We start from the raw sequence: 13,222 nt of genomic DNA, 5'->3' as shown, positions 1-13,222 counted from the left end.
CGATTTAGGGTTTCAAGTTGAGGGAGGGGGGAGAGAGCGAGAGAGAGAGAGAGAGAAAAGGAGTAAGAGCAAGAAAAGTAGAGACGTGGTGTCGAAACATAGGAATTTAATGGTGGTTTTTTAGATAATAGCTTGATAGTCGTTGTTGTTCTCCATTTTATTTCGATATTTCGCCTAATTTTTGTTAACTAATCGATAAGCTCTGAAATGGCTTCCTTGGTCGCCGATTACGGCACTTCCTCAGGCTCCGAGAGCGACGTTCACGATTCTTCGTGCTCTGAAGATTCCGATGACAACATGTAAGGTCACGCAATAATAACGCGTTAAATACCTATTACGATTTGTGTTTATTACTGTCGTTCAGCTTTCGCACCCTGAGTCTAACCTTAATCCTCGATCCCTCCTCAATACAATGGCTTGACAGATTTTCACAGCATGCAATTCACTCCGATTTAAAATTAAATAATGACAATTTGTACTCTGCTCGATTTATACACACCATTATTACGTATTCTTTTCTCTTTTCAAATCATTCAACTTTTTTGGGGATATTTAGATGCGTTGAATTGAAGGTGTGTTATTGCAATCACGCCCCTGCTTATTTCTTTATTTCTTTCTTTCTCACGTTTATAAAATCTTATTTGCGTTGTTGTTTTGACAAGAGAGCTGGCAATAACATGTGAGATTGTATCTGTTCTTTGTAATCTGATATTGCCTAACTCTCAGTTGCAAGGAGGAGGAGAAGGAAGATGAAGAGAACGGTGTTCAGGAGGATATTGACTACGATATGAATATTACAACAGAGCAAACTTCCAGGGATAAACTTCCATTACCAACGCCAGACTTCAATGTAACACCGACACTGAAAACGTCAGTATTTTCAAACCCGTTTGTAGAAGCGGAGAAAGCAAAGAGTGCCATATTAGAGAAACACGTCAAAATGACACCAACCTTAGACGATACGAAAATGATAAATGGCAAAAAGATATGCTGGAACTATCGCAAGGGACGATGTCGGTTTGGTCACAACTGCACTTTTGCGCACGATTCCGACCTCCACCGATCAGCCATTGAGCTAGAGTCGGCGCGAGCTCCGCAAGAGACGTTGATTTGTCAAACGCAGTACAATGGTCAGGCAACTTTTAACGAAGAAGACGAAGTAGATCAGGAGAATAACCAAACGCACAAACGTAAAAAACGGCCTGGGTTAACACAGAATCTTGTTCCGGGAAAGAAAGTTATGAAAATGTACAAAGCGCAACAAACTAAAACAATTACTAGATAAATTTAGCATTATATGAAATCTCATTACATCTACATTTAATCCTAGAGCAGCAAGGTAATTGCTATTCGAGTATGTTTTCCAGATTTAGTGAAATTTATTTTTCTCTACTTCGTCTGTTCATAATCTTATTAAGAAATGTTCCTAGAGTTTCAGGTAAAATTTCCAATTGACGACTTTTCTATATTTCAAATTTAATGAACCTAAATATCCACTACAGGAAAAATGCTTCCGTAGAATTCAGACATGAGCTCTCTTCGTTAAAAAACTTGTTTCTTCTCTCTCATCTGGACGAATCTAAAATGTTGAGGGTTTTGATAGCTAAAATGTTTGTGATTTGTTTTTTTTTTTTAGAATTTAATTTTGGATCAAGTTTCTTTTATTATTGTTTTACTTACGTTTAGGGAAAAAAACGTTTATGCCGTTGTTCCATATTGCGTTAAAATGCTTCCATATATGCTTTTAAGATCATGATTTACGAAAATTAGTGAATAGACGAAGAATTACCATGATACCATTAGACAGATATGTATAGATCATAATTAGAATTAGACACAATTTACTCGTGAGTATTACATATTTATATTAGTATCTTCATTACCGTGAAGTATACTAAACATGTACAAATGTGAAATAATGAAAGGAATCTTACCGCTATTATTACATATACTATCTGTTCCATCTGCTCTGCAGCTATGCTGGATATTTAATTTTAAGTCAATGAAAACCAAAAACATACCTCGAAAAATTATAAACTGTAATGTAAAGGAAATATTTAATCCTTTTTGTACATGCGTAATTGCAGATTGCATTCATTTATGCAATTTTTTGTTTACATAAAAATCCACGTTACTCTACGCAGACAGCTAAAGCTTCCGATTAACATTACGCAACTCGTAACTCCCTCCACAACGATTATCGCTTAGTGATATTCAAATTGATAGTTTAACGTTTCTAAAAAAATTGATACCTGTGTTTTGTATATTACCGCTTTCAACAATTACAGTTAATTAATATCGACCGTGCTCTGAAAGTGTATATCTTGATAGTAAATTTGAGTTGAGTTGTATCCAGGCTAATCACAAAGTATTGAATTGATCCTTAAACTTTATATCATAGTAGAACAAGCAACAAATAACTGGCACTGTCACCATACTTCCAAAACTTGTTTAAAGTTTTTCTTTGTTTTTATTTACATAATATTTAATATACACTATATATATATTTTTTTTTTTATCATATTACGGGTATATTATAATATTATGTAACCACCTATGTATGCATGCATAGCTGTGTTTATGCTCATTATTATTCCTCTATCACAACGAACAAAAGGGTTCCCATTCTCCGCGTAGATATAATCTTAGGCAATGTGCACACGCATTGTATCTTCCATCAATTAACAAGCCGTCAAGTTTATGTAAAATAAAGTTTGGTTCATATTTGTTTAGTATATGATTAAAATAGTAAACCAAATCGTCGCGATACGTATGCGCTTATGAAAGTATAGGTGTAAGTACAAGAATTTTATCCAAACATGCAGACAAAAGAAAGTTTCTTACCGCAAAGTTTTTCTTTTAATTGTAAGTGTTACCACGTTAAATCATGAAACAGGGTTGGCCCCTGAATGCGTCATGTCATAGTTGAATTTTTTCACTCCTCAAGCTTTAACTTTCAAATCAAACTTTATCAGACTTGGATCTGCGCTTGCAATAATCAGTTTCTAGAGCAACTTGTTCTGCGTTTTGTAGTATTTTCAAATATTTACACTCTGGTAGAACTAGTTCTTGTAAAGATTTGTGTTTCTGTTTTTTGAAAATGAGTAATGTACTGTTTCTAAAATGGCAGTGGTAAAAGTAAGTCAATAAACGAATGAGTTTCCAAAAATACATACACGTATGATATCATTATCGTGACGCAAACTCTTTAATAAATGATAAACAGTAGTGTAAATACGTAAAATTGTAGGAATGAAAATCTTTTAAAAAAGATGTAAAAACAAAGAATCGCAATATTTAGCTGTTAATTCTGCATATCTACATAACAAATTGATAGTATTTAAACAGTTTTCCCTAAAATTTAACAAATAGCTCTGGAAAAAAATCACCTAATACAACTTCGAGCATCATTTAGCCAAACTAAGTTCAGAAAATATTGTAATCTCATCAGTGATTCAGTTAATTATCTAATGAAAACAAATAATTACATTATACATATCTAAATTTGTAATCGAATCAAGCATTATTTTCGAGTGATCTTTGTAAAATTATTATCATTACTCAATAAATCATCTCTATTCTCAAAACTGTGTTGCTTTACTTTTATGATGTCTTTGATATTATTTAGTAACCACCAAAAGTCTTAATAGAATGTAGGAGCGAGGGTTGAAATCTGATGAAAAATTAATTACACGGCAGACGAACGACTCTTTATTCAACTACAAATAGCATGTGTTGATCATGTTTAAATCGAATATATGTGTGCTGTTGTTCGGGGTGTGCCGATAGTTTGTTATTTGTTTTTTGAAAATATATTCTATTTGTTTAACTTTTCACTTTCCTTGCTTTATTATAAATATTTCTCACAGGCACTTTGACTTCGAATGAGGACAAAATCTGTGACAAGTATACCGCAATAAGCATCAATTTCAAGACAAAAAGTCACTCAAGTTAATCAGTCAGTCAGTCAATTAATCAATCAATCAATAGACAAATAATATCAACAAGTTCAAACAGTAGGATACATAGAAAGATTGTTTATCTTGATATTTTTATTCGTCATAAAAAATTGGTCGCTAATAACTTGTCAGTAATACAGGGTCTCTGATTGCATTCCATATCGGCATCTGTTCTTCTTTTCATTCATTTATTTGGATTAAAGAATTACTATCAGGCTCAACCCTAGTCATTGACCGGGTTCGGTTGACCCCATAGCTGCCCATAGCAGAGTTTCACGTACAATTGTAAAGTCAGCGTGCTTGAATCTCGGTTGTTTGTAGAAGTATAATGAAGAATGATTGATAAAACTTTGGGGTCTCAGAAATCCTATGTATGTATTGCGATTGTTTTTTTTTCTTTTTTGCTTCAACAAAATCTTCCACATCCTCCATCGTTTTTTGCAAAACTAAGATTGGAGTCCATTTATGAATTGTTAAATTTTGCCTCAGAATTTTGTTCAAGCCGTAACTGTGCATAATTAATTAAAAAAATACTTTAGGAATTGTTGAAACTACAAATATCAATTTCGGTAGTATCGACGAAGAAGCGCTTCATCGTCACCGCTTTGATTCCTATTTTTCTATTTCAATTTGAAGAGTAAACATCAACGATTTTAATTTTTGCAAATAAAAATAATTTATTACCAAATTCATTTTTTCACACTACTCGGTATATATTCAAACGTAATAGCGTGTAGTTATTTATTTTTGTATCTGTTTTCTCATGTTGTTTTTCTTTTTTTTTATTTTTTTTTTTATTTTCAATTCTGTGTACTTAGTTTCACATCACAGGGTTTTTACACGATAAAAAACCAAAATCACAAAGGTTGTTTTTCTCTTTTTTTGTTTTGTTTCCGTCAACGGTAAAACAATAAGTATACGATATAAGTTTAAATATCAACAAATTTCTTATTTCCTTTTTTACCTAGACAATTGTTATTATTAGTATTCGCTATCAATCGTGTATTCGCAAAATAATCGGTCGTATACTGTTATATAAAATGATTATAGAAACATGTATATTGTACACCGTATTACAAAATGATGAAAATGTACTTTTCCGGCGGATTTATCGAAATATTATCATTATCTTATACCTTAGAAAATACGCTTCGCAATGCGAATGCGATTAATAATAACTTCCCTTGCATCGAATTGAAAAACCGTTGTCGAACGTGTTCCCTTATCCAGCAGTAATCCAAACGAATATCGCAGTTGAGATGTAGAAATGACCGGAGAATCTTCGTATCAGTCGTAGCGAGCTAAAATGCAATTATTTTTACTCTTCGTACCTTCCTCGACTTAGAATAATAGCTTAATGTAAGAAAGAATAACAGAAATGTTCGATATCGATCAATATTTCTACGAATACACGATTATCGTAGGTGTATGAGTCAGCAGTGGTGGTAATACATTTTGGTTGTGTAAGCCTTATTATAAATATATGGCGTTAATTAGTTAAATACATAATCCGCGAGTGTTCTGCCCCCCCCCCTTCCCGTTTATAAATGGTTAAATAAACATCATTTCCGTATATTTATTTATTCATTTTCTTTCTTCCTATAGCAAGTTTCTTTATTCCAAATAATAATCATCATTTGTCGCAATTTTCTTCTATCTTTTTCTCACTTTTATTGTCACTCTGAGAATTGAAACTCCTCAATACTTCAGGTAAAATGTTTTTTTAAGTAGTGAATGCGACATGCATTTTTATGCATTCATTGCACATCGACATCAGGTAATAACTTTTTGTTTATTTTATTTTTTTGATTACGAAAATACTTGGTGTTGCATATTGGATTTGCAATTTTTTTTTCATTTTAAGGAAGTTACTCGAAACTACATGTTACATCGAATTTTGAAGCACTTAATAATTTGTTTTTATCCGTTACCTTTCTATTTTTTTTTTTTAAGTACAGACTACTTTGAGATAGTTCTCGATTTTGTAAACATATAATATGTATACAACACAAATCTAAAAGAAAACGTTTACTGCTAAAGCAAATTGTATAATTTACAGACTAATATTGCCTAAATTGTGGTGTATCTTTTTTTTTATGCCATATATGCTACATACGATTCGAGAGCTAGATAAGTGAATTTTTATCCAATTGCCTACCACTGCGGCTTATCAATATTAATGTTGTTGTTGTTATTATTATTATTTATACAAAGTTGCACAATTCATTCATCCTCATAACTCTGCATCATTCTAATAATTTGCTGTAGTGATGTTATATCTTTAAACCATTCTTAAGTTCGTACTGGTTATGAGCCGTGCCATTTTCGACTATACCGTCGTTTAATTTTTCACTCAAATTATTACTGCTACTTTCGGCACTGCCGCAATTTTTAGAAACGCAATCTTTACGTTCACTGGCTTTGTTGTTGTTGTTATGATGCTTTGTTCCGTTGATATCACCATTTTGTACTTCTTTTTGTACTCTGTTTTCCATACTGTTTACCGTAGCATCGCCACTTCGATCCGTATCACCATTAGATATACTCGTTAGACCGTTATCGTGTTTCTTTATGGGAGATCCGTTTGTTTCCTCGTAATGATAACGATGATGATAATGAGAATGGCTCTTTTTACTTTCAGCTCCTGCACCATCACTCAACCCTGTGTGATAATTATCTCAACTGTGCAAATCCATTTTGAAATTTCTCCAACAATGACAACAGCAATAAGTACATTTTTGTGTCATTTGTTTTACAGATGGTGTATAAATGTTAAACTAATTGTTAGAATGTGATACATAGTTTGTGAAATTGGGAAAAAATAACTCACCGTGCAATGTATGGCAATACTTATTCGTGCTGTTCCACTCTTCGCGTAGGCTCAGGTTGAACATGCTGTAGTCAGGATTACCCGTTACCTCCTTCTCAATTGTAAGGAACTGCGGCAGGATGCGTTTTAATTCTTCTCCACTGAGCGCGGTATAAGTTTCCAGCAGCATTAGTCCTCTGCATCTGAAATATTATAAAAAATTCTTTATCGTTAGAATTGTTAGTCCAAAGACGTTTAAATTTACAGTAAATTTGATCTTGAGTAAATAATACCTCGGATGTCCTGGTTCTCTATATATGTCCAACTGAAAGTATTGGTTGTTGATTAGGAAACAGCGTCGCCTTTTGAATATCGTAAAGTGAGAATCGTCCAGCTGAGCCAGCATGTTCAGATAATCGCGATGAGTCAGCTGTGTTTTCACCTCAACTACCTGACCGCACATTTTTGGCCTTCTGATTGTATGAATATATGACCAATGTCCTGTAACGAGACAAGCTTTTGTTACTCACTGACGTTTGGGATCCCACGATGATTTTGGGATATCCAAATATTACCTGCCAATTGGACAGTGTTTTGATACACGAAAAATTTACAATTTGCTGACCTTTCTGTCCGCGTTTGCGAAGCCTGGCTTGAAGTTTGGGAGTTTTACTCTGAAGGTAGTTGTGAACGACGTCGAAATCTTGGTAGGGCGGAAAGGCGTCTTCGGGCAGGGGTCCCTTGACGAGGAACTTGAGCTTCCGACTGCTGGCCCTGAGTCGGTCTCCGGTATCGATGCCAAGTTTTTGGCACACGCATTCTATCATCCGGCATATTTTAGTGTCGAAATCCTGCGAGTTGTCTATAACGTCAAAGTAAGGATGGCCAACCCATGCAGCTGCAGCATTGTAATCCAATTCTCGGGCGAGTTCCACGCCCTCGGAACGACATGCGTGATCTTCTGTTGAGTAAAATTCTTCAGCGCCGTTTGCCGCCGATACCATATGAATTATCTGATTGTAACGATTGTCTCTAAGCTCGACGTTGTTCCAGCCATTGGATGCCATCATCAGTTCCCATTTGTCTTTCGATATAACTGTCAAGTTTCAACAAGCTTTAGTGGCAGAATTCAGTTAAGGAAAATGAGACTTGACTGACGTGCGATAACAAAAATTGGTTGAGATAAGAAACCAGGTCTAGCCCTTACATGCAGAGGCGTCCATAGCACCACGATCACAAATAATGAGGCAATTCCTTGAACAGCTTTCACCAAGTTGGAAGAATGTATTTTCAATTTGAATCATCGTTCGCAGCAGGTTTTCTTGAAACTTAAAGGCTGTAACAAATACAATGAGTGGGTCAGTGAAGTCGTTACGAAAACTAATTAAGCATAGACGATTGCATGGTTATATCACTTTATAGCTGCGGGGAAAAGCAGAACCAGAAAAACTTTTTTTCTAGGTGCTGTATAATATCAGCAAGTATAGTTGTACAACTATACAGAGATAACAGGCTGATTATATACCACCCGTGGGCGCAATTAATTAATGACTAATAATACTAAGAAATGAGAGTTTGCCAAATACGGAGGATGGTACACAGTTGTTCCATCAATATATCGCTTATAATATCGTTGAATTACTATTGATTGCAGCCTACCGAACAGATGGTGGACATATTTAGTCAACTAAACAAGTACATAAAGCTATAAATGCCAACTTATACTAGAAGAAAACTGAACTTTAAATACATTATGAAATATTATACATATAATAACGAAAAAGTGATTTGATTTCAAGCACTGGTTACAAAGTGGTAAAACAAAATATTAATTTATGGAACAAGAAAAGAAAATGAAACAATAAATTCGGAAGAGTTAATCAGAATTACTGCATAAAAACAATTCAACGAATACACAATAGTTAAGAGTTAATCGTTAAGAATGTGTGCACAAAAAATGAGAAAAAATAAAAAGTAATACGATTGTTATACCTTGTCACGTATTTTTAATGCATACTATGTAAACAACAGTTTGTAGATACATATCAGCATTACGACGAGCTTGAGCTGAGGTAAAGGTTTTATCTGCCCAACTAGCGAGAGCGAAGGCAGGTTCTAGCAGCAGAGAGATTAGACACGAGCAACACGGTCTAGTAGGTCGGTTCTTTGTTCCAATTGAAAATACCTGAATCTTATTTTAACTGGGTGAGATAATTTCTCCTTAATTTTTTTCCCCTGGAACTCAGAGCCCACCTACAGAGGGTAACACGAACTCACCCTCGCCAGACTCGACCTGGAGTACTTCGGGCCACTTGGCTTGATCCTGGTCGAGGATAGAGTCCCCGTTCGGAATGCAGGGACTCCGAGATTCTCGAAGCCTCGACTTCGAGGGGCAAGCCTGCACAATCTTTCCTGCTAGAACCAACTACCTTTAACCCTCGACATAGCGTGTAAGACGTTTCTTTAATTCTGTAATTCTTTTCTATTTTTACCCTTTCTTTTCTTTGCTCTATCTCCCCCGCAGCGTATCAAAGTTACTGAAATTTTCAACGCTGTTATATTACCCTTAGTATTTTTATCCTTGTTGGCAAAGTCTTTCCGCCAGATTGTGAACAATATGCCAAAAATTTTGTTGACACACAGGGCTATCTTATATTGTAATGTATAAATATCCATAAAATAGTAATTATATGCAAATGTGTTAAGAGTATCAAAGTTGACGTTCCAAGTTATGCGTTACAAAATATCATGTGTAGTATAATTGTAGTCGCGCAACAATTAATTCATTCGATTATATCACGGTAGTTATAAATCCAAAAGACAAATGCACACTGTTGGCATGCGAGTATAACAACACCTTCCCTATCCTAATCAACCTTTCGACAATTATTCATTCATTGTCCTTCGACCAATTGATCGGTTCTAATTTAAAGTACTTTTCATTTTTCATCACCTTTGGTGAAATAAGAAAAGTATTGGTTTTGGTCAAGAATCACTTTATTGTAATTTCAACGATTCTTTTCAACGTTCTCGAACCTTTAGAAACCGAAAAACAGGTTTTTAGAAAAATTTCGGTTCGGATGAAAAATTTTGAAACTTACAGAATTTTACAATCAAATGATAGGCATGCAGAATCGCCATGTCCCGTTTAATTTGGACTTCCGGTTTTACCGGAAATAATAGATTTTCATTGTTTTACAGAAAAACATAGATACTTTTTCCTCCTTATTACTATTTCTAAATAAACGATACATCTTTCGCAGTTTGTATATTTATACCAAAAACATGTATAAATTTATTTGATTTTTAGAAATTATCATCATTTCTTTTTTCTAATTTTTCTTTCAAAACCTTTTCATTCGACTTTCAACTCCTATTAATTTTAGATTTTTCCCATCTTATGATGATAATGTATCATAAGTATGGCGAAAAAACTATTTTTCCGGTTTGTTTCTTTCATCTCACAATTAAAAGATGCAAGTCTGTTAATCCCCCCCCCATACGTTTTCCCCATTATCATTGTTCAATTTCTGGTGATTTTTTTTTCTATGCATTAGAATTTTCTCTATCTTTTGTCACCAAAGAATCATTATTTTTCTTTCTTTTTTTTTTAAAAGGTGAAAAACGTGACCTTGAAAAATACATCTGTATGCACGATACACGCGTACCAACATGGCCAACACATGCCTGCACCTGACACGCAGATACCCAACTTGGGGCACTGGGGTATCGATCCATTTTCCCCGGTTTCGGCCGCGTACCGACACCTGCCCATCCCTCCATTTTCTACCCTTGAAAAGGCTTTTGACTGCGAGGCAATTTATGGTACGAAAAAAGGTGGCGGTGGGAGAGGAATTTACGCAGCTGCGGATGTTTCACGTTAAGTATTTGTGCATATTTACGGTGACTATTCGCAAATGATTCCAAGAATATTCTTTTCCCCAACTCAAACGTAGAAATAGGGGATTTTGACCGCCGGCTGGAAATGAACAGAAGACGATCGTATTGAAGTTGGTTTAGGAGAAATCGTTATTTCGTGTTTTTTGTTTGAAATTCGGTAAACCGTAACAAAACAAAACACATTCATACATCGAAATCTTAGTTTCTTCAGGATTATTGTCAAGTTAAGAAAGTAGCGATTTTTAGTAAAGTAGTTCGAAATAGTGCGTTTTCTTCACTTTCACTAGGCGGTCAAAATCGTTTAATATATTTTACAATTTTTATTGTGAAAAATATCATGTGTAACCACTGAACTCAGTGTGTGCAACTCGTAGACAATGACGATTCTGAGTGAGTGGTGAAGTTAGCCGCAGGAGCCAAAGACTTCGAAGTCACGAGTCTCCCGCCTTCGGCTCTTATTGCGCGGCTAACTTCACACTAACCCGGAATCGTCACTTTTGCTCACTCGTTGCAGAACATGATAATAACCTGTACAAATAATGCCCATTTGTTATCTACGCTGTTATATTAAAAAGTAAAACTTCGATGACCAGCTACTTGACTTGGTCAGTATTTTACCAATTCGTTTCATTAGCTTTTCGATATTCATTACAACGACGACTTTTCGTCTGTTTTCTTTTTCTCTCGTCCATCAGCATTTGATAATTTACCACCAATCCTTTTGTGATTCGAAGACAATACATACATACATGCATTATTTACGATTCGGTGGATGATTTCGTATGGTTATTTTTTTTCTTCTACTTTTCGTTCTCTTAAATATTCCTCTACTTTTTATTCATTATTATCATCAAATAGAAAATTATTCGTTGCGTACGTTTACTACGAAGTTGAGTATTATGATGATTATCGTTATTAAAACACAGCTGTAACTTTGAGAAGAATTGCCGCGCAACTTTCATCTTGAAAGTAAACTTAGAGCAGAAGTGTTGATCCACAGCCTCGTAAATTTATATGCATCCATGTAAGAGAGAGAGAGAGAGAAATTATATAAGTACATAAAACGTTTTTATAAAGATTATTTTTCATCACACCACCTATTAAATTTTCTTCAAATTGTCTGTTTTGCGCAAGTCGTGAGTAAAATACGAATGTTGTACACGATTCAAGGATCTTGGTTTTTCTTATAACACAATAAGATTACGTTTCCATTCTTTGTCGTAATTTACTTTATATATTCTATTGACAATTCTTATGCTGAAAATCGACTGGCATTCTCCTTGAGGCTTATATATATCAAACTGACATTGAAAATAACAATACACTTGAGCACACAGAGTTTAACGATTTGGCACTGACAAGTTTTTGTAAGACAAATATACAAATGAAAAAAATGAAAAGCCAAGAAATAGAGAATTTTTTCCCCCTCACAAAAATTGCAATCAAATCATGATTATTACTGCACTGAAAAATTCAACGCAGTTTTATCAACGTTTCATGCGAACGAAAAAAAATATGATCTAGCAGTCTGCACTGGATATTAAAGAGTGACCGCAAAATTCGCCCCTTTTTGCGTAGTGTGTAGCAAGCACGGGGAAGGTCGTACAGAGATCTCAGTGGGCTTAAATTAATCGTCATCGAAAATGTAGGTGAGCATATTTCGATTTTTTTCGATTTTGCGCGACTTACCCCTATTTTGGGGGTGAAGTATGTCAGAACTTTGCATTTTTGAGCTACCACGAAGCAAACTCAAATCACTATTATTACCCTAAGGATTATACACCTGACTTCGAAAATGGATCATTTGACTTTCTGTATTCATATGGAGATTAAGCCCACGGAGACCTCTGTACGAACTTCCCCGTTCTTGCTACACAATACGCAAAAAGGGGCGAAAAAAGGGGGGTTTTTGCGGTTACTCTTTCGTCGACGCATGCTGCAATAGTTTAGAACGAATACAGTATACAACTAACAATTGAATCATTTTACAATATTAAAAATCGTAATGCGATACGATAAAAATTTGTGCATAATCACTGTTAAATCGCATTGAAATTAGAAAAAAAAAAAAAAAAATAAAATGAAAAAAAGAAAAAAAAATTTTATACAGCAACTAACTATTCGTGTTAACTGTTAAGAATAATCGTATTGATCGAATGAATCTTCAATGAAACGGAAACAAAAGTCTCAATATAACGTGGATGTGTGAAAAATATATGTTACCTACGCTGATTAGATAGCATGAGTAATAATTACGTATGAATACGGTGTGTTGTTATTATTATACGTTTATGTACGAAGGTAATTCTGTTCGGTGCAAGCGTACGTGCTTGTAAAAATGAATGCATATCGCGTATCGTCGATTTAATAATTAATCGAAACCACAAATATGAATTTTTCTATCGAATACAATGCTTGCATGTAAGTAACGAAGACTTCTGCAACCCAAGTTTTTACACTTGAATCTACTACGTGACAAATGAATACATAAATGAATAAATAAATAAATAAATATGAAAGTGGCACGCTTTTTTTTTATCGTAAAATTGCGAAA

General features: G+C 34.5%; 2 protein-coding genes across 7 annotated transcripts in view; one reads left to right on the top strand and one right to left on the bottom strand.

The window, feature by feature from the left end:
- The first annotated feature begins 17 nt into the window (after positions 1-17).
- LOC124220182 (uncharacterized) lies at positions 18-3,927 on the top strand. The gene is made up of 2 exons (XM_046628697.1): positions 18-299; positions 727-3,927. Exons 1-2 carry the CDS (start codon positions 208-210, stop codon positions 1,283-1,285), a joined length of 651 nt encoding a protein of 216 aa, XP_046484653.1. The 5' UTR covers positions 18-207; the 3' UTR covers positions 1,286-3,927.
- Positions 3,689-13,222, bottom strand: part of Ttd14 (TRPL translocation defect 14) — a 16,153-nt gene continuing 6,619 nt past the window's right edge. The window contains exons 5-10 of one of the 6 annotated variants that reach the window (XM_046628693.1): positions 9,046-9,183; positions 7,976-8,104; positions 7,394-7,864; positions 7,062-7,269; positions 6,790-6,971; positions 3,689-5,260 (exon numbers count right to left, since the gene is read on the bottom strand). In XM_046628693.1, the coding sequence (XP_046484649.1) occupies positions 5,247-5,260; positions 6,790-6,971; positions 7,062-7,269; positions 7,394-7,864; positions 7,976-8,104; positions 9,046-9,183 (1,142 nt within the window). In that variant the 3' untranslated portion in view covers positions 3,689-5,246. Of the gene's footprint in view, positions 5,261-5,891; positions 6,622-6,789; positions 6,972-7,061; positions 7,270-7,393; positions 7,865-7,975; positions 8,105-9,045; positions 9,184-13,222 lie in introns of those variants that run through there. The other 5 variants (XM_046628688.2, XM_046628691.2, XM_046628690.2 and 2 more) reach the window with 5 other exon arrangements.

This window comes from Neodiprion pinetum, chromosome 5 (assembly GCF_021155775.2).
Source record: "Neodiprion pinetum isolate iyNeoPine1 chromosome 5, iyNeoPine1.2, whole genome shotgun sequence".
Lineage (NCBI taxonomy): Eukaryota > Metazoa > Arthropoda > Insecta > Hymenoptera > Diprionidae > Neodiprion > Neodiprion pinetum.
The sequence above is the reverse complement of the archived record's forward strand: the minus strand, read 5'-3'. Positions and strand labels throughout refer to the sequence as shown.

What these genes read in the sequence shown, in the direction of transcription:
- LOC124220182 (XM_046628697.1), top strand. Translation starts at nt 208, where the DNA reads ATGGCTTCCTTGGTCGCCGATTACGGCACTTCCTCAGGCTCCGAGAGC. An exon ending in GAAGATTCCGATGACAACAT is followed by an intron (nt 300 to 726) that starts GTAAGGTCACGC and finishes CCTAACTCTCAG; the next exon opens with TTGCAAGGAGGAGGAGAAGG.